At 30.4% G+C, this 22,101-nt stretch overlaps 1 protein-coding gene across 1 annotated transcript in view; it reads right to left on the minus strand.

Annotated features, from left to right (window-relative positions):
- LOC129975785 (dual specificity testis-specific protein kinase 2-like) overlaps positions 1-22,101 on the minus strand; it is a 133,359-nt gene that overhangs the window by 28,455 nt on the left and 82,803 nt on the right. Inside the window, exon 3 of the mRNA XM_056089005.1 lies at positions 9,471-9,592. Within this exon, the coding sequence (XP_055944980.1) occupies positions 9,471-9,592 (122 nt within the window). The remainder of the gene's footprint in view (positions 1-9,470; positions 9,593-22,101) is intronic.

Consider the following 22,101-nt stretch of genomic DNA (forward strand, 5'->3'; position numbering starts at 1 on the left):
TAATAAAGGAATAAACGAATGAATTTTACCGACTAATAGTCACCATTAAATTTCAATTACATCTCTTATGTTTAATTTCACGATTCCATCAACAAAATATTGTTAAGCATCAAATTGTTATTAACATCAAAGCCGCGATAATTAATAACTTTTATCTGTTTTGTTTATTGTGTACACGAATCATCCTAGTATAGTCAAGTCCCATCACAAAATGTTATTAAAATGCAAATGCCTCGTTAATTCATCTATTAACTTTCGTGGTATTGTAACACTACTTTTCAATTCTCAAGTAAAGAACACAGATATGAAATAAAAAGCTTCTGACTTAGCTTTCAACTATAGTTAAACAAACAAACAAAAAAAAAAAAAAAAAAAAAAAAAAAATCACATGTTTAAATATTTTACAAAGCAATTTGAAGGATAATATCTTCATTACATCAACGAAAAGTATTTTGTAAATCGTGCAAAAAATTAAAAATTGTCAAAATGCAGGGAAAAAATAAGCACAATTAAAAAGACATTAAATAACCAGTTTTTCAAACTAAAAAAAAAAAAAAAAATGGCGTAAAAATCATTTTTGTCTAATAATATTTTCTGATGTAATATAGGAGAAATATCAAAATATTTCTTAATTTTAAATTAATTCAAATTTCAAATAAGGTTCGCTCTGATGTAAGCATTTGTACCAAATTTGGTAGCTCTAGGTGAAATAATAGACCTCTAAAGTAATATTTTTAAACATTTTTCTAATGGCAACACATTTTTATTTCCCACTTTCCCTTCGACTCTATGGACTTTTTTTACAGATACGACGAAAAAAATTATCTATATATAAAGCTCAATGTGTGTGCGTGTGTTGGCGCTCTACAGTCCAGATCGTTCGACCTACAGCTACCAAATTTGGCACATGCATACCTTTGAGGTCGAGAATGTGCACCTGCGGTCCTTTTTCTTTTTCTTTTTTTTTTGAATTTTTAATTAGAATTTTAATTATTAATTAAAAACTAACTTTCCCGCCTAAAAAATCTTCTCATTTCTCCACCTCCTAATGAGTAAGGCTTCAGTTTTTTCCCCACGCTAATGAGGATAGGCTTAACATATTTTCGGCCGATTATTTCAAACGATTCTATTTATTTTCTTATTGTTTGATGCATTTTAAATTAAATACTGTTAATTAATCGATCTTTCAGATTCATTATGAAGCACTTTTGAATTAAAATAAAACAGAATAAAGAAAATTAAAAATTTCTAATCTGCGTAACAGTACCCCCACTGGTGTAGAAAATTCACGCATTTGCGTTACCATAATTGGTGTTGAAAATTCACGCATGCGCATTGTGTTCCGATTATTGGCAACTCTATTTTCAACGGACACTGACTTGGTTTTGAAGGCTTAACATGTTTTCGACTAATTATTTCATTGAACGATTCTGCTTATTTTCTTAGAATTTCATGCATTTAAAACTAAACATTGTTAATTAATTGATCTGTTCATGATGAAATTAAGAAAATTTTGTAGAAAATTTCTTGAGATATTACATAAATTAAGAAAGATTCTTTAGTGTCCATAAGGTTTAAATACTCAGCGACTCTGTTTTCAGTACTCATATTTTAAAAAATGCTTCGTTTCAGTAAAAAATGTTCTTATATTAATTGCAATTTAACCATTTTTCTACTTTAATTTAAAGCATAAATTCTTCGGGAGCTAACAGAAAATTAGAGAGATACATATTACGTTATGGCTGAAGACCTTTATAATATGAATGAATTATATCTCAAAATTTGTAGCTTTAAAATATTTTGATGAAGAAGCTATTAAAATAGGAGTTACATAAAATATTTAAGTATTAAAATTTTAACGAGCATTGAGATTGGCGAACCGGTTGGTCGCCAAAGGCGGCTAGTATATAATAAAGGAATGGGAATTTTCATCATTGCACTCGGTTTATTCACATGTGCTGAATTTTACTGAGATATAAATGGCACGGAAAAGCAATTTACAAATATCAAGGCATGGTTTCAAAGGATAACTTCAAGGTATGTACATCACGGCTTACGAATCAGGCCTCCGTTTTTACGAAATGGTACTTCTAAATACATAGCTGCACTTCAGTATCAGATGTAAATACTTCATTCTTTTACGAATGAAATTTTAATTAGAATATAATATTTTATATTCTTCCAGATAGTTTATTGAGCATTTAAAAAAATCCTTAATACTTCATATTGAATGGATGCCACTTGTTGAAAACCTATTACAAATCAGTAAAGGTCTTTCAAAAGATTTTTTTTTTAAATTTTCTGAAATTAATGAAATCGTGTTAAGAGTTCACATATAACGACTGTTTAATTGCAATGCTTAGCTCGTACAGCATTCCTCACAAAACAGTAGGCAAGACTCGCTATTCCACAGGTCATGAATACAATAGGTATAAATATTCATGTTGCAAATTCCATTAAAACATTTAATCTCGATACACAGGAATTAAGAAGTATGTAGGACAGACAGTGAAGCAATGGATGAATTAAAAGCGTATGCAAAGGAAGTCATAAAGAAGCGGATTAAAAGTTTTGGATGCATGTTAATAAATCAATTTCCAATTAAATGCTCGACTCCTTTTATTAGAATGTAAAATTAATTACATTTTCTGTTAAGCTATTCGAAAAGCCGATCCAAACACCCCAAAGTAATAAAAGAATAGGTTGTAAAAGAAGATGAAATAAGTATCAAATCAATTCAAGTACATATGCCTATGCTAGTTTTTCCGGTGATTTTCATTACATATTTGTGGAGTTTAATTTCACTCCATCCGTGTAATCGTAGAAACAGGTTTGCTTTTATTCGATGTGCTTTCGCAGCTCTCATAAAAATTAGGATAGTTCATTTTATTCAAACAAAGAGTTAAAACATCGGCATCCTACTGTTTTTCCATTTCAACACAGCCCAGTGTTTTAAACATTAAAATGGCAATATTTAAATACCTTTGCTAGATAAACGTCTTATTTTACCGATACACGAATATCATTAGAATTAAAACTTCTGAATTAAGACCAGAGAAAGAGCTGAACGTTTGAACATACATTCTAGAAACGACCAAGCTCACTAACATGAAGATATTTAATCCATACGATTTAAATGTACCTGTCCAAAACGGAAAGCTCTTTATAGAAACCAGAGTAATCCGCGATCTTCATACAGCAATGCCAAATTTCGTTATTCGACCATAATAGTCTTCAATTAGTAATATTCAATTTATAAATATAATTTGTTTGACTGTATAACTGCAGGTTTAGGAGATGGTATCATAATTAAAACTTAATTCTGTTTCCTATGTCGTTTCCAGTTATATCATTTCTAATCTGTTCATCGAGATACAACACGAGAATTCCTTTTTAAAGAAATGAAAATGTGTCATATCCAAAAAAACTCTGCGCATATTTGAGGAACCAAGCAACGATCGAATTTAGTTTTTTGCATGGATGTTAATAAGTTCTTTAAAAGTTCTACAATAATTACCAGAAGTGGTGACGGAATTGCAAATTAAATTGCGATATTCTTTAACTAATACTAGAAAATTCTTTTAAATATTCAATATCGCAAAATATTTCAGAAATTCTGCATAATTCTGATTAAATGATCTATAATCATTATAAAAATACTTTCATATGAAAGAACACAATTTCACAATAAACATCAACAGCTTTAATTTTTAATCCTATGGTAACCTACGTTAACTTTACCGTTCAAAATTTTCATTCCATTTTAAAAGCAAACAATAAACGACGTGTATAATAAATCTTTCTAACGCTAGAGAGTAGGTGTAAATTGAATTTGTTAATTTTATTCAGTGCTCGACTTGAGTGAGCTGTATCATAAAAAATAGTTATATATAACATATTTTAGCAGATTCGTGGCCGAGAAGACTTTTGAATTTTTAAACTCCATTTATTCCATCCGGGAGATATACTAAGTATAAGAAGTAATGATGAAACTGACGTCCATTCACATCGCGACTCAAGTGCCAAAGAGTGAAAGGAACAAATTTTTTCCTCAATGATTTATAATGAAATTTTGATTAGGATTTCTTTGACACGTGTAAACTTAGGAAAGAATAATATATCTTTAAAAAAATTTGATAAGCTTTAAGAATTTTTATCCCTTCACTCGGAGCGTGGGAAAATGCCGAATTTTCAGTTTTCCAGCGAGCGTGCAGCATTAATTACATTTTTAAAAAAAGGAGGAATTGGATCAGGAAATAAGAGAACATTTTAGCATGAAGTTAATATTGGCTAAATTAAGATAAGAATTTGGATATTAATAATAGGATTTAACAGGATTTAAATTGGTCTTTAAAATATCATTACATATTATATTATATTATATATATATCCGATTTGCGTTTGAACAGTAATCCTATCGTACCTCTAAAATTGATCGATAGGGAAAAAAAAAAAAACCATTCTGCATTGATTTTTAATTTACAGAGAGATTCAAAATGTTTTATCTTTCAAAATTTGTGTCTACATAAAGCATTAGAATATTTTAAATATTATGCATAAATTAAACTAATCAAGAGCAGTTAAACTATATATAGGATATATTCAACTGCACCACTTTTTCCCCCCCCCCCCATGCATAAATATTTTACAAATCATTTTGGCAAGGTCATTTCTAGGAGAAATCTGTTCCCCACAGATGAATAATTAAACGACTAAACAGCACCCAGCTGTGACCTTCATTACAGTTTCCCATGGAGGTGCGATACATCAACCGCACGTAACTCGTCAAGCACGAAATCAAAACGCTTCCACTAAAAAGTTCCACATTCCGATATCGCACGCAAGCCGGACTGACCCATAAAAACAACTATGACAACAGGCCGGTGGAGGAAGAAAATTCGATCTGGATACGTAAAACAGCTATATGTCTCCATCACGAACTCTAATATCATCGATTCCATTAACAGTTATGCTGTATCGATATATCTAAATGACCAGACTTCCTCGCTCAATTCGGTTAACTTATTTATAAAAACGGTTTCAACTCTAAGCTCGTGATGCCGCTTCCTAGTTGATGTCACGATAACACATCAGAAAACGAAGTGCCATTTCAATTCGCTACATCGTTTCAAACCATTGCTTTGTGTTGCAAACGAGAAACGTGAGCTCAGTATAAAAGAAACTAGATGAGAAAAAAATGACGCCCAAGTTTAAAATTTGTTGTGCCTCTTTAATGGAAACGAGGCATGGGAATTTCAAGATAACCTGCATTGGCTTCAATCATCTGCTAAATGAATTGAAGAGACGCCTCTTTTATAAATTAGTTTAATGTATCAAAACGCCCATTTAACACAAATAGAACAGTAAAAAAAAAAGTGATTTCATTAGTTCTCTTTATTATTTCCTACCTATTACAAGAAAAGAGTAAATCTATTTGTTGTATACATGGCATATTTTCTAGTTATTAGGGAGTTTAAGCAACTAAAAGCCGCCAAAGAAATTACGTTATTAATTTGATTTCAGAAACGGAAATAGAAAAATATATACAGTTTGAAACAAATTCAGATCTTTCCAGATCATATAAAACAAAGGTAACTAACTGCCTGGGTTGCCGAGTAAGTTTTTGACTAAAAATCACATTTTTTTATTGTTATTATTATTTTCTTTGAAAGACCATTTATTTACGTTTCCAAATCTGTGTTTGTTTTGTTTCTACGATTATTTATATTAGAAGATACAGATGTATCTTTAAATCAACATTAATGAAAACGAAACCGGAAGTAGCATAGAAATAACCGGAAGTCAGGTTTTTTTTTTTTTTTTTTTTTTTTTTTGCGCGCTTTAAAGCCATTAATTTTTACCGACTAAAATTCACTAAAGGTTCTGTTGTGAAATGTGAATGTGTAGGGCATGTTCAAAAACGAGTAGGCACTCACTTGAAAGCTTTAAAAAAAATCTATTAAAAGGTCTCGGGGGCAAAGGAAAGCTTACACACAATGTCGTAAATAAATTACAAAACTATTATGGCATTGCAATAAGATCCAATGTCGGTAATTTATTACAGATTCAAAGTGCAACACTTGCTGCATTTGCTCATGTTTGTTCCAGTAATAAAAGACCAATGCATGCACAATGCTCAAAGGAAAAAGATTCTTGGTGCAAATACCAACATGCACTTTCAGAAGGCAAAAAAATATAAAGACTCAAGTATAGGACTCCCAAAAAATATAATGAATATTATTAAGTCTACTTATATTAAATTATGTGACCAAAATCTGCCTTTATGGGAAAACACAAAATGGAAAGTTTGAACGATCTATTGTGGATAATTATTCTCAAAAACACGTTTGTTGAGTTGAAACTTTGCGTTTCGGGGCTAATATAGCTGTACCGTTTTCCAATGAGGGTTTTTCTGGCATAATAGAATTTTTTAATGAATTGGGTATTATTATTCTAAATCTTTACATGCTAAAACAATACAGTAGCTTCGAAAAGGAGCGAACTGTTGCCAAAAAGAGACAGTCTTTGCCTGCTGCAAAATTGTTCAGAAAAATAAAACGGGCTATTTGAAAGAAAAAAAAATTAATAAAACAGAGAATAAAGAAGGCATTTGCTACAAAAGTGGTAACTTTTAAGTGTTTAAAATGAAATATTATTTTAGATGTATACTAATAAAAACTTGAAATTCATTTTTTAAATTTTTGTCAAACTTATGATGATATATATACAAAATTTCAAGAAAATAAATCCATAAGTGTTATGAAGGCAATGAACTAAACATTTCGGTCTAATGTTAATCGTTTTTGATTTTTAGCAGTTTATTGCCTATTGTACCCAAGAATTTTACGATATTTTTACCATAAAAATGCTCAAAGATCCATAAAAATTTTTCATTAATATATTTTTCTTAGCTTTTAGTTCATTGCCTTTATAAGTACAATAACTATGTTGTGTAGAAAAATAATTTAAATTAAAGAATTTGAATTTAGTGTAGAGCGTTTTGCTCTAATTTCACCAAATTTTACCTAAAATATCACAATTTAATCAAATTATTTTAAAATTTTTCTAATTAATGTTATTCGTTGTTTTGAGTAATAATCATAAAGAAAATCTACTAAAATTGATAATCAAGAATTTTTTTAAAAAATGTGCTTCCGAACCCAGGAAATTAAGGAAATAAGGCTTAGGAAAAGGAAGGCTTAAGGATATAGGGGGATTAAGGATATAAAGGAAGGCTTAAGGAAATAGTACGTCAATATCTGAGAGAAAATAACAGAATGAAATAAACCCCTTAAGGAAAAAGAAGGGAATAATATATTTCAGTTTAATCTAAATTTTGAAGGTCAATTTCAGCTGGGAAGAAAGGGGGGAATGAAACATTACAGCAACTATTCCCAACTGCAATAACTATAGAAATAACAGATTGAAATAAAACATTTAAGGGAAAAGAAACACAAAGGCATACTTTGTAAGTAATACACAATACAGAGCCCCATTATAAAAGGAATAATTACAACATATTTGTTATAATTATTCTTTTTATAGGCGGACTTTTTAAATAACTGTCTTAACATTTCCTTATTAAATTCTACTAGTTAATGCATGATAATCTATTTTGAAGTTCAAAAATAAGTTAAAAATATTCGTTTTTATGTAGCATTGTGTAACAACATTTCCGATCTCGCGAATTGAATTAATTACAACAAATAAATTCTTAAAAAAAGCTTTCAATCAATTCGAAACGCACCTGCAACATTCTAATTAAATCAGACAGCAAAAATATCAATTAATAATTAAGCAACTCCTTAAAAAAACACTTAATGCTATCCAAACATAATACAGAAAGGAAAAGTTACTGAAAATGAGGTCACATAAGCAGCCCAGTCCCACTGCAAAAACGCACGGATCTCTCTCTAATTAACCGAGTCCACCTTGCAAGGTCGCCTCATGGCCGTATTAGAACAGTCCCAGACGGTTCGATTAAAAATAGTAGAGCATAATTGGGTTAACTTTTTTTTTCTCGCTTCTTTCGTCCATTTATTGGAAACTCCCTGCCAAATAAACACGTAACAGGCTTAGTGGACTGCAGTAATCTAAAGAAGTCAGTTTGGATACGGTAAGTTATTTTAATGGAGATTGCACTCTAGTTCTTCACTGGCCAGCTGTAAAGGAGCAGCTGAAGATATTTCCGCGCATGGCTGCATAACCCCGAACCAACAACCCTTGAAGCTCGACAGCGGATCTCTGGTTTTAAACACAAAAAGTAAAGGGATTTTTAAAAAATCAAATGCAATCTTGAAATTAAGAAAAAAAAAAAAAAAAAAAAAATGAAACTAAGATTAAGATGCCTTAGAAAAACAGGAAAGATCTTGTAATGCATCTACAGTTGAAAGATTTTAATCCGGTTTTTTTATTATTTGCTAGTAACGGTAGCTTGGTTTTGTGAATGAATATGGATTACAATTGTTTTTTTCCATTACATACAATTGAAGCAAAACTACGAAAGCAGTTGAAAATATTGCTCTGTTTTGACCGAGGTTCTTGGAAAGTCAACGTATTTTGATCTTTCGCGCTTCCGTTATTTTGCCTTTATTTACTAGATACATAATCATATATTCAGTTTTTTATTATTTTAATCCTTTCCTTAATTCCATCATCCCTTTCTCTAATGAGTCCATTAAAAGGGATAAGTAAATTATTATAGCAATGGTTTCTGGATTATATCATGATTTTTTAGAATGCAAGTGCAATCTAAGGGAGTGTTAAGGGATTTTTTAGAATGCTATCGATGGTAAATATAAAATTTTACTTTTAATAATAATGCCCTACTTAGGCACATAACTGCTTCCTCGTTCAAATCTCCTTAAAATATGAAGATGGCATATTATTCGTTATCGACTGTTCATAAATTTCATACACTAACAAATGTAGACTCAAACGCAGTCAGCCGTTTGCAGAATTAAAACAGATGATCACATTAGATAAATTTTTCAGATTGAAATAATCAGCAAAGATATCCACTGACAAACTTAGGCTTTTTTTAAGGACCGGTCATTATAAGGGTCGAGTTCAACTTGACATAAGGAAGCGGAAACACTCCAGGTATTATGACTTCAAAAATTTGAAAGCAGGAGAGCTTTTATAATTACAAAAATTGATATTTGGAGATCCCAGATTCAGATGCCCATGTTAGGTTTTCAAGCTTTCATGTTGCATGTTTTAACATTATGAAAAGCTTCGTGCAGAAACGTAGCCATAATTCACACACCCAAGGAACTCCAGACAGTCTAAATTAAAGATATCGCAAGCTGCAAAAGAATGCGCACGTGCACAGCCGGGAGGGGCAAGGAAACCGGTTTCAAAAGAGCAAGTAAAGGATAAGATAACTTCGAATCATGCCTAATCACAGTTGGGGGAGAGGAAATTAAAGAACGTTATAAACGATCCCACTAGGCTGCACGAGTACTGACCTGAGAATGTTTTCATGGGAGAGTCGGTTCATGAGTTGAACTTCGCGCAGCATGTTGGCTCGGTTGCTAAGGGATGTGTTCATCTTCAGGACCATCACCTGGCCGGTAGTGCGATGAGTCACCTGAAAAAACGAGGAAAATGACAAGGTTACGAAAGACTTTAAATATGTAGTTCAATAAGATGAGAGAGAAAAATACAACATGCCGAATGCATCAGATGCATAGAAATAAAGTAACATGGTGAGGGGGAGGGGTCATGAACTAGATGCTTCTATAAATTCTAAGTTTAAAATAAGATTTCAAAGTTCCATATTTTATACTCAATTAAGATGATTTTTTATGTATTTATTAAAATACGTTCAAACAGCAAAAATCGTTTTGAAAATTCATTCATAAAAATCAAATTTCAATACTGATAAAAAAAAAAATGTATAATTGCTTTAAAAAGCAATAACTATCAAATTACATAATATGATAACATAAGAAGATTATACGTACAGCTCACGAAACAACAGTCGGTTCTTAAAGATAATGAAATATTTGAACGCATTTGAAATAAAAACCCGAAACTGCGAAATCGTCCTTAAAAATTTCCCAAAATTTAGACAGATAAGAATTTAAAACCATATTTCAAAATGTATTTAAAGAGTTTACAACATAAATTCCAGTAATTTCGTTATAATGTTTAAAACTTTTTAGGAATTTTATTATTTTACAGTTTTTCTACATATTATGGAAGGGGCATACATACTGTTACACAAATTGAACATTTTATGGTTAGAATGAATTTAATAGCACGCTTTATTCGAAATCATAAGCAGGATTTTATTATATGTGATGTACCATTCGTTTTTATGTATCTGCGTATTGACTGAATTAACCGTCCGTGCAACTATTCATATGTAACTGAAGAAAATTCTCTAGAAAAATTTATAATTAATACAGAAAATCTTATGATTGCATATATTTATTAATATTCTAAAAACAGTGTCGGAATATCATTGAATTATTCGAAAAAGATGCAAAGATTAGCACTGAAAATTAATCCATGAATGAACTTCTATTTCCATGGCAAATTCAAACGATAAAACAACGTCAATCACGAAATTCGGATAAGTACTTCAAAAAATTTATTATAAGATTTTTTCTAAAACGCAACGACGTTTTTTAAGATTAAGACAAGAAAGAAAAAAGGTCATTTCCTAAAATTGGCACCAAAAAAAACAACAAAATTTGGACAAACTGTTAAGACGAAACGGTCAACTTCAAGTGAACAAGAACAAAACGGTCATCCCTAGCGGAATAATTGATTGGAATGCGTGTTAAGTACAACCGCCAGGCATCCTTGTTCATGATGATTCCAAGCTATGAGAATAGCCTTAATTCCAAAACACACAAAATCAATCAAGAAGAAACTACTACTATTGCAACTACATTTGCCGCTATGAACCGTGTGCGTTCGTGCGTAGCATTTGTATCGTAAAATGGCACAACTGAATAAGGGTTGCTGGGGATTTTTGAAGATATATAACTTAAGGGAAAAAAAAAAAAAAAAAAAAAGAAGAAGAAGAAGAAACACCGTTTGAACCCGTGGAATTCTTATATTTCTATTGTATTAGATTTTATGTTGAATCGATTAAATCCATTTCATCTCAAGTGTAGATTGTGGTTCAGAACATTTTCTACTTTAAAAACACGTATATTTAAACGAGAACTGGTTTTTAAAAATCCTTCGTATCGTCGAGTATTTATTCGAATAAAAATTGTCAAACCAATGGTCAAATGTAGCATAACATTCTACATTGAAAATCAGAAGAAAAAAAAATATTTTTTTTAACATTTTTGTTATCTCGATTAATTAGCTGACATTTCTGCAACAAAAGTACATTTGTTACTGAACAGAGAAAGCACTAATCGATTTTCCAAATAAATTCAACATAAGGAAAGAAACTCCCACCATCGATGGAAACACCTTATTCTACTTTCGAAATCGTACACTTACTAAGGTTTCATTCAATGGCAAATATTCCAATCTAAAATACAGGGTGTTCATTAATTATTGTCGGGGTTTCCGTACCTCATAACTTTCGAATAAAAAATATTACGCAAAAACCGATTACGTATTCGTAAATTACAACTCAAAGAATTTTATTAATGATTAAAGTGTAAAGCTTACACAGTTTGCACTTTGTAGGTATTCAGCTGAATGTGATTATGTATTCGTAAATTACAACTCAAAGAGTTTTATTAATGCTATTAAAAATATTAATTAATTTTCACATGGCTGCTCTTCGTGGCTCGTAACACATTGAGACGAAATTCGATTTCCCTCCAAGCGTTCCATTGTGGGGTAAAATTTTGGATCCCAGTAACAATTCTGAGCTTCAGTTCATCAAGGGAGGGCACAGGGGTCTTGTACACAATGTTCTTGACAAACACCTATAGAAAGAAGTCCAGCGGTGTTATATCTTGTGATCTCGGAGGCCATGGGATTGTTCAACCTCTACACATTGTTGCTACGTAAAATTCTTTGAGTTGTAATTTACGAATACATAATCGCCTTCAGCTGAATGCCTACAAAGTGCAAATTGTGCAAGTTTTACACTTTAATATCATTAATAAAATGCTTTGAGTTGTAATTTACGAATACGTAATCGGTTTTTGCGTAATATTTTTTATTCGAAAGTTATGAGGTACGGAAACCCCGACAATAATTAATGAACACCCTATACATTTAAGGCTAAATTTTATAAGAAAAGCAAGAGTTCACAGCAAACAATTAAATGCACGTTCCATTTCATAAAATTCAGTTATTTAAAACCCAATTTAATTTTTTTTCTGTGGGAAACAATACTCCCGATTTTGTTTTGCACTCTCAAGAAAATATGAAATTTGATTCACCCCCTACAATGATATCTTAATATTTGGAAAACTTCGGAAAGAATTCAACACTTAAAACGTGCAATCAAATGCCTTTAAAAACTGGCTTTGAAAGATTTATCAAGTTTATATCAGTCGGGTAGGTATAGCTTAACTAGACAGAACGTTTGTGGAAGCTATTCATCAAGATAGCGCAACCAGCGGGAGCCGTAATTAATTCGAATACTCGAAACAATCCTATCAGTGGGTAGGTATGGAAATAGCAACCAAAGGCAACCGAGTGAATCGAGGATCCTTTGTTTTAATGACATATATAAAATCCGTGCCATACTCGTCAAGCAATCAATCCAAACAAGAGGATGCATCAGAATTTTCTGAATCAGAAATCTATCCTAATTAGCACTTTAACCACAATGGTGTTGCTCCAACAGTTCCGTAAGCGGTTCCATCAGTAGCCAACAATGGCCAAACGCCTGCGGAGAGAATTGATGGCGCGGCAAATGAAATAATTTAAAAATCTGGGTCTAAAAAATAAGAAAACTCATTAAAGAATGAGATATCTCGCAATTTTTCCTGTCACGTCTTAAAGACTTAAGAGAGTCGTGTACCACTTTCTCAGTTCTCGCGTTTCTTTTTTTAGCCTCGTATCGAATATAGCAAGGCGAACTGATCTTTAATAGCAGCATAATTTTACATATTTAAATTTTAAAAGCTAATTCTTTTAGGCAAATGGATCGTTTACTATAAACAACTTATTAAAATTCAAAGCTTAGAAAGCACTCCGAGTGTGGATCGCAGTAAAAGAATTATGTTTCATTCATTCTTGTGATTTACTGAATTGGACTCACAAATATAATATTATTAATGCATTCATCAATGCCTTTCCTTGGTTCTATTCTAAGAAGTGCATCCTGAAGTGAATTCTTATTAAATTTTAAGTTGATTATACGAAATAAGTTAATATATTTGCACAAATACCGTTTTTTTTTTAGTACGATCGATCAGTTGGTTAGAATGGCGGTATATTCCTAAAACTGAAGCCAAATTTCACGATTCTCATTTACGTATTTTCATCAGAAATCAGCATTATTTAAGTAAAAAATTCTACGAAAATCAATGGATTCAGAATAATTTAATAAAAGCAATTACCATTGAAATAAAGAGTATTATGTGAAAAATTATTGAACACAGCGATTTTCAATAATAATTTGTGATGCATCTCAAATTTAACATTTCATCTAGATATACCAAATTAGGTAGATAATTATTTCTGATGAAATAAGTGCTCCCCATATAAAGTTTTTCAAAAGTTTAATTAAATCTCTTATTGAACAAACATTGATATTTTAAGCTCTTCTACAATGGATTCAAAAATATTATTGCAAAATAAAAATTATTTTTACACAACTTTAAAATAAAAAATTAAACTTTTCGATTAGCCAGTTTTATTTCTGTACAATCTTTTACCAATTTAAAATATTTTTAAAATTTATTAAAGTTTTTATTAAAATTTATTAAGTTAAAATTATTAAAATTTTACATCAAGGCAGTTTTAGTAATCGTCTATAAATGCATAGACGGTGCATCGATATTAAATGCATTATTTGGATGCACAATATCAATACTATACAACAGAGAAAATTTTTTAAATTAAAATAAAGACAAACGTATCAAATCTAGTAACATTTCCATTCTATGTTTCAGACTAGGAGGTTCGAATCTTTCTTAAAGCAAAAAAAATTACCATCTTCGCCCCTTACTTATACATAAATAAGTATTACACATTCCTTTTCTGAAACATACATTTACGTCAAATTCATATAGTAAAACTTGTACTAAACAGAATCTAAACACTAGAAAAATGTTCCGTCTTAAACAAGGTTCCATAGCATACATAGGGTATCAAAATTTCAAATCTATCTATTCAATATTTAAATTAAATCAATAATACTACAAAAATAATCTAAGTTTAATAAACTACCGTAAAATGTAAACATTACAATAATTACAAGAACCACATTTTAAAATCAAGATTATAATGTAATTTTACATTATAAAAAAAATTAAATATTTAAAATTACATTATAAAGAAAAAAATTATGAAAACATAAAAGGATGTTTATATGTGTTTATTTTAATAACAGCTTTTGAACATAAAATAGAAATAAATATCATAATCATTACTTGTTTTAAACACAAATTGATTAGGTGCGGAAAATAAGTTTATTTATTAAATTTTCATTTTAAATAGTTCAATACTGTTTTCAGCACATATAGTTGAGGAATAATTCTTCGCTTTTTTAAAATTATCATTATTCTAATTTTATTCAAAAGTTGAAGATTTTCAGCATCTTTCCAATTTAAGGCAAATATTCCAAATTCAGATGCTATCTAAATAGTGTCCATATAATTTAATTAAGAGCTCTTTAATTTTTTTTTTTTTTTTTTTTTTTTTTTTTAAGGCTTTCATTTATATGTATTAGGCGTGACAAAGTGTTATATGGATTCACGATTTACAGAAATTAACTGTTATGTATTTTTTTTTTTTTAATTTGGCAATCAAGACCATAAAAACGAACACTCCAGAATGGAATCAAACAAAAGGAATACAATGTCAACGCTTCCTTTAATCTCTACCTTGTAACCACTTTCCACTCCGTGTACTCACCCTAGTAAGAACAAGCTAACAGAAAGAATCGAACAGTAATCGGAGAAGCCATTGAAGACGAATTCCATTAATTAGATCTTCCACGAATTTTTGCCTGCTTTCGTACTTACTGCCTTGCCCTCGAAATCGATGTCCGACGAAGCATGCCAGCGAAAATGAGGATTCGCCTTCGCAGAAATCGAGCGTAAGGTCACTCACGTTAAAAAGAATCTGCACAAAAGCACCAGAGTTAATGAAGAAAAGTAAGACACATTAAACATACAAGGGTAAGGATTCTTAAAGTCTGACTATTCTCAAAAGATCAATAAATGCGCCACGCTGCAGGAAGGCATTGTTTACTCTTGACAAAGACACGTGGATGCTGGTGGAATGCAAATGAATGGATGAATCGCCAACAAGATTCAGTAATAACCTAATGGATGCTATTTCTAAAGGAATGCTAAGACCAAAAGTCGCATTCTGCAATGATGAGAGTTGATAAAAATCGGAGATTCGAGCAAAGAAATAAGATGTGCCAAATACCAGCTAAAATATTGAAGAATTTGCTTAATGACATTCTTAGCTATTTTAGTAATTACCTTGAATAAGATAATGACTCAGAAAGCGGTCTCTTTAATATATTTGACAATAGCCGAAAAACTCGTTTTGATCCCCAAAGTAGGAGTTCATTGGTAAATAGGTAAAATAGAAGAAAAATTTATGAAGTTTTTAAACTTTGACCAAATTTTCCTTAGGCCTTTAGGAACAGAAAACCGAAAAATTCTTACTTCCGAGAGGAGGGATCCCCCTCATCTCCCTCCCTTTCCCTAAGAAATTTAAAAGAAAAAAGTTAAACCGTAAAATGGCCCTATTTTATGCATAAAAAAAGGTTCAAATATGATTTTTTATAAATATAGTAATTATTCTATAAATTATTGCTTTAGAATAAAGTATATCAATAGAATTGCATTAGAATAACATAGAATTTAGCATAATTTTTCTGTAATAATATACTTTATATAAAAGATAACAAAATCTGACATTTTTTCTCATACAGGTTTTACTGAATTGTCAAACTTAAAATGTAAAATATTGGAAATTCCGTACTATTTTATGTTTTGTTTTACCTAAGATGCTTTTAAAAATGCTAGCAAAAACACGCGAAACACGGACCTGCCCTAGATTCCAGATTATTTATAACCCAAAATTAATATAAGTCTCATGTATAGTATTAGTTGATATTATGATTTTTAAGAGACTAGAGGAATAGGGCCTAAAAGACAGGAAAACCATTTGCAAAGGAAAAAGAGAAACGTTTCACAAAGGCACAATATTTACATTATAAAGTATTTTGTTTCTCATACCTAATATTTACTTGCCAAATATCCAATGTAAATTAATAGTTAAAATATTCCGTCTTATTTATCCATTTGTTCTGCTTATTCATTGGACAGGAAAGGGATAGATAAAATATTGTGCAAGATTCTTTCAATTTGGTTATCGTTAATAGTATAGGCAATAATTATTTAATACGCTTTCAAATAAAATAAGAGGATAAGATTTATATAAATTATTTTATTATTAAATATTTTCAAAAAAGAAATGCTAATCATAAAATTGCCATCGTAATACTTGGTGTTACGAATTTTTATACATATTTGCCCGATAAATTATTCAAATTGGTACAGATAAATTCTAAACAAGTGTCATCTGGAGAAGATAATGAATGCAGTGAGAAATTTTAAATCAGGATTTTAAATGAAAAACTGAACTGATGATGTAGTTGAAGCGAATATAAAATGTTTAAAATCCATCTTTAAAAACTGGTATATATTCACTTGTAAAATAAAGAAAAATAATAATAAAAAACTGCTAGGCGCATTCACAATCAGTTTTTATAAAATCCCCTACAGAGATGGCAAAGTAACAAGTCATATTAAGATAAGATCAAACAAAGGCCCAACGCGATATAATAAAGGGTAAAAAATTGTGCCGACAAAAGTAAAATATATTTTTAAAAATTTTATCACCAAAAAGTAATTGGTAAATTTCAATCTGAAAGAGACCAGGGAAATGTGGTTTACATGAAAATTTAATCGAGTAATTAAGAAGAAACTTTTTTAAAGCATACAATTTAAAAAACTGACCTCCAAAATGTCAATAAATTCTTGAATGATTTATACAAAACCCACGTTCATAAGAAAAGCAACTTTCCAGATATCAATTACCTCTGGTGGTACTACCACTACTACCGTCACATTTATGTAATTAAAGCTAATGAAATAATCTATTTATTGGAGACAGATGAGACTGACATTTCCTTTAATTTAATAAATACCCTTGACACGAATTCAGATTCCAAACGAGCCAATTTGATGTTATGAAAGATGTCTCATTATTCTAGATTGACATCTTAAAGTTTATAATATAGAAAAGTGAAGTTTGCATCATATTAAGTCGAAATTCATACGCTGTATAAACAGAACTTGGAGTTACAACTGTTCATTGTCATTCCTAAAATGCGTCGTAAATACCTTTTGAACTGCGTCGTCGATATTTTAATCCATTAACATGCTCAGTTGGCACATCAATAATACAGAAAGAATTTTCCAGGAATATATTAACTTCTCTGTTCCAGATTCTTTGAATTTAAATAAGCCATAATAAAACCAAATTAATGGGAAAAACAAAAATTTAATTAATAGCTCTACTTTCGAGCTTTAAAGAAATCACCCTCTTCCCTTTGATAACACAAAAAACGAATTAAAAACTGACCATGGACACAAAAATGATGCAAATACTCTTAGTGTGGCACACATCAACCTTATTTGCAAGAATATACACAACAGATTCTCAGTAATCCGGTATAGATATCAGACCAGGGGTTTGCTGGAAAAATAATCTCGTCGAATTAATAGAGTTCATTGTGTTAAAAAATGTTCATTGGGTTTTATAGCAAAACTTATGTTTTCTGCAAAAAATATAACTAAATTGTACCGAATTATACTATATTTAGCAACTACAACAAAATAGTTTAAAATGTCATTGATTCCGTTGTACTGAAATCCGAACGCAAAAACTTCGCCACTCACCGTACGAAAACAGTAGGTTATAGGGGGAGGGGACAAAAATTAAGTAACAAAACTGTATTTAAACACACAAATGAACATTTCATTTGAAATAATTTAAGGCAATAAGAATTCAAAACTTCACATCCGAAATAATTATTATGCTATTGAAATATATAATGAGTTAAATTGTATCAAAATACATCTTCAACAAATAATAAATGTAATGAAACCATGAAGATCCTTTGAACACCGAGCATATTATATACATTTTTGTTGCTTGGATTAGTTATGAGTTAATAATAATAATAATAATAATAATAATAATACAGTTTCAATCAAAATATGTAGCTACCCAACACCGACCGAGCTCTTTTTTTTTTTTTTTTTTTCTCCCCTCCGTTTTGTAGAAGCATTTTATGAAAAAGTACTGATCATACACAATCTCGCGTCTCAATCGTAGTGCATTTACATTTGAAATTAAAGTTTCTGTTCTATTTCATTTTTCAAATTTGTTCCAATTCATTAACATACGATTGAACCCGACTTTAAACCATTAAAGTATAATATTTTGTAAATTTATTATCACGAAACAAATTTTAATATATACAATCATTTTGATTTACATGAATATCTTTTGATACAAAGTATCAGATTTATTGACAAATGCTACTTTGTATGAATTAGGGATGAGCACCTTGGTTGCTGACTGTCCGGAAGATTTTTCCTTTACAGCAACCTTGATTACAGAATTTTTTGTTTTTAAATTCTTTACATATTAAAATTACTATTGAAAACAATGACTTGTAGCAAACGAATGGTTAAAACCAAATGATTAGATATCATCGATAAGAAATCTGGAGGGCATCTTTCACGTACTATTTCGGATGACATTTTTTTTACAAAAGACGAAACAACCATGAAATCAACCGTCAGACAACCTAATAGCGTCTCGCGTCCAGATATGATTATGACAATTCAGACACAAGGTTAAATGTGTCCGTTAACAATATTAGCCTTCGACCTAAGTACCACATCAGGTTGGCAGATCAGTAATCACTGGGTGTCATCTCGCCAACAGAGAACAGCCGAGAGGACACGCTTGAAGAGATATCTACCGGCTGGCAGAACGTTAACATCTACAACGGCCGGAACTACACACCTTTTGCTACCAGACATCAGGCACCACGCCCGGCAAAGCAGCTGCAAAGCGGGCGACGGCCCGACTTCCGCAAATGTAAACCAGCCATTTTAACAACAGAAAGTCGAAAAATGTGTTTTTGATCGTTGAGTGGAGTTTAATACGAAAGTAAAAATGAAAATAATATTAATGAAAGGATTTTAACCTTGATAGTTATTTTCCGAAATGCACAAAGGACATGAAACAGGAGGAAAAATCGGTTCTGATTTCAACAGTCAGGCATGGTGTATACGCAATCACGTGAATGAACTTGAAAAGTAATGCTTTGCGTGGGTGCGTGAGCCTTTAAAAAAAAAAAAAATTTTTTTTTTTTTTTTCAACCAAAAGATATGCGGGAGGCCAAATTTTACAGACCTAATTTTTCAAAAGGATATAGGTTAACAGCATAATGACAAATAAATAATCCATTATTTATTATAATTACCCCTAAGACCCAAATATTAAGATTTCAAAAAATTGGAAAATAAGGAAAATGAAAGCAATTTAAATACTAAATGCCCAAAATTTATCAGATTTATGGCAAAAAATTTTCTAGAAAAAGTTCTTTGAAAATAAATTGTTGAAATTTCAAATAACAAATTCGAATGTTGAATTATCGAAAGAACCGACATAATAAATCGCTTTTAATGGTTAAAAATCAGTATTCCAGAGCGCATGAATTAATACTTGAATGCTCGCCTGTAAGTTTTCTCAGATATTTCTATGATTCGCACGGATTGCTTCACCGCAGAATGAAAATAATCTAGTAGATATCTTAGAACAGCGTTTCCCGTGAATTGATTTTATGCAAATTTTCATAAAATGCAGTTCTTTTTTCATTTGAACTATCAGTTTTCTAGAATTAAAAATACCCCCTCCCCTTCCATCTCGTATTCGGAAGACATGAAAAAATCATGAAAATCAAGACCGATGTTTTGACGATTATAATACTTTTTCTATATAATACATATATGGAAAAAAATTCAACTGTCCAATAAAGATTCATTGTGATTTTGTAGTTTAAAATGCTTAATATCAGCTTCATGCCTGACGTGCCAACAGATTACTTAAATAAAAATAACACGATACTGAGACTTATCAAGTGAATTCCAACAGAATTACGTATAGCTTAACACCAAAAATTTGATAAGCAATCCAGCCGAATTGAAGTTAAAACTTTTTTGATAAAGGAATGATATCAGATAAGCAAGGCGTCTGAACTTATCAATTTTATTAGCCGTTATATAATCATGGCGCATAAAAAGGAAATAAATTTTTAAATTATCTCAATTCTGCTGATATAAAATCAAAAATCTATACCAAAAACACCTTTTATTAATAATCAATTCATACACATTAGCAACAGAAAATGCATCTATACTAATAATAAAGATAAATGTGTATGTGTGTTGGCACTCTGCAAACAAGACCGTTTAACCTACAACTATCAAATTTGGCACATGTATGCCTTTGAGAATAATAATGTACCACGGAGCAATTTTTTAATATTTTAATTGAAAATTAAGCGTAATTTCGGTACTTTTCGGTGACAACTTTAAAAAATATTATTGCACAAATGTAAATTTTACACCATTTCAAAATTATTTAAAAAAAAAAAATTAATGATATCAATTTAATAGTCACGCGAATTTTTGTTTAGAATTCCAGCAATTTTTACAAAATTTTTCCTAATAGATTACATTGCAATTTCAGCAATAGATTACATTGTTGCCTTGAAATTCAAACCGTTTTTATAGTTTTATTCAAGTACTTAATCGCGTGATTTTTTTCCATTGCCGAAAGTTCAAGAAAGGTTCTGTTTATTATCCGTGTAATTTACAATAAAAAAAAGTGACGTTATAATATTGCGACATTTAGAAGATAAACGAACCGAATATTTACATTTTTAATAGCGATATGATGTTATGGGATTATCTCCATTAGAAAGGCTCATGAACACACACAAACAAAAAAATTTAATAAGACATTTAAAATAACACGGCTTTAATGTCAGTTAATTTAGCGGAAACATGAACATGGAACTTAAATTCAAACGATTTAACTGAAATTAAATATCCCTGATGAATAAGCTGGTCATCAAAAGCGACTATAAAATAAAGATATTAAACCAATGCCACTGAATTCTCTTCTGAACTGCAAAAAAGTACATATAAAATATAAAATGAAGCTTCTAATATTGAAATATATAAAATGAAGCGTCCTAATATTCCATAAATGATCAGAAACTGTTTATACTTTCTATTACATTTTTTTTACATCTGTCACTTCAAAATTAACGTATAGTCTTAAAATCATTGATTGCATGAAATCAATAATAATTTCGCTATAATTTATAATCACACATGATTCATAAAATATAAACATTTTTAATATTGATACATTCATTTTAATATTTTAGTGATACCTCTTAAGTTCGGAAGAAAATAGAACCAAGCAAAAAAAAAAAAAAAAAAAAAAAAATCAGAGGAAGTGAGATGCTTCCGGTGGCAGTAATCATGTGGCAGAATTTAACTTTTTCGAAAGCAATGACAATTCTGACAAGAGCATCTAATTATAGCTTTTCACGTGAAAGCTGTGATTAAATCGTTGAAGGGGAGAATTTAAAAGAGGAAATATGAGGTGGTGTTCTTCAGATCTCTTATGGATTGAAATAAATTACCAAAATAGAAAGCTATGCACTTATAAAAATAAAGAAATGATCCAGCTGGCCAATTAAATTCACATCTTTCCTAATTCTTTCTTTTAAATAAAATTTTCTCTTAGAGAGACATTATTTTCGAACTATTTACTTTCAACTTCTAAGTACTGAAAAATGGAAGCATTATGTGAGTATAT

The sequence above is a fragment of the Argiope bruennichi genome, chromosome 7 (genome assembly GCF_947563725.1).
Source record: "Argiope bruennichi chromosome 7, qqArgBrue1.1, whole genome shotgun sequence".
Lineage (NCBI taxonomy): Eukaryota > Metazoa > Arthropoda > Arachnida > Araneae > Araneidae > Argiope > Argiope bruennichi.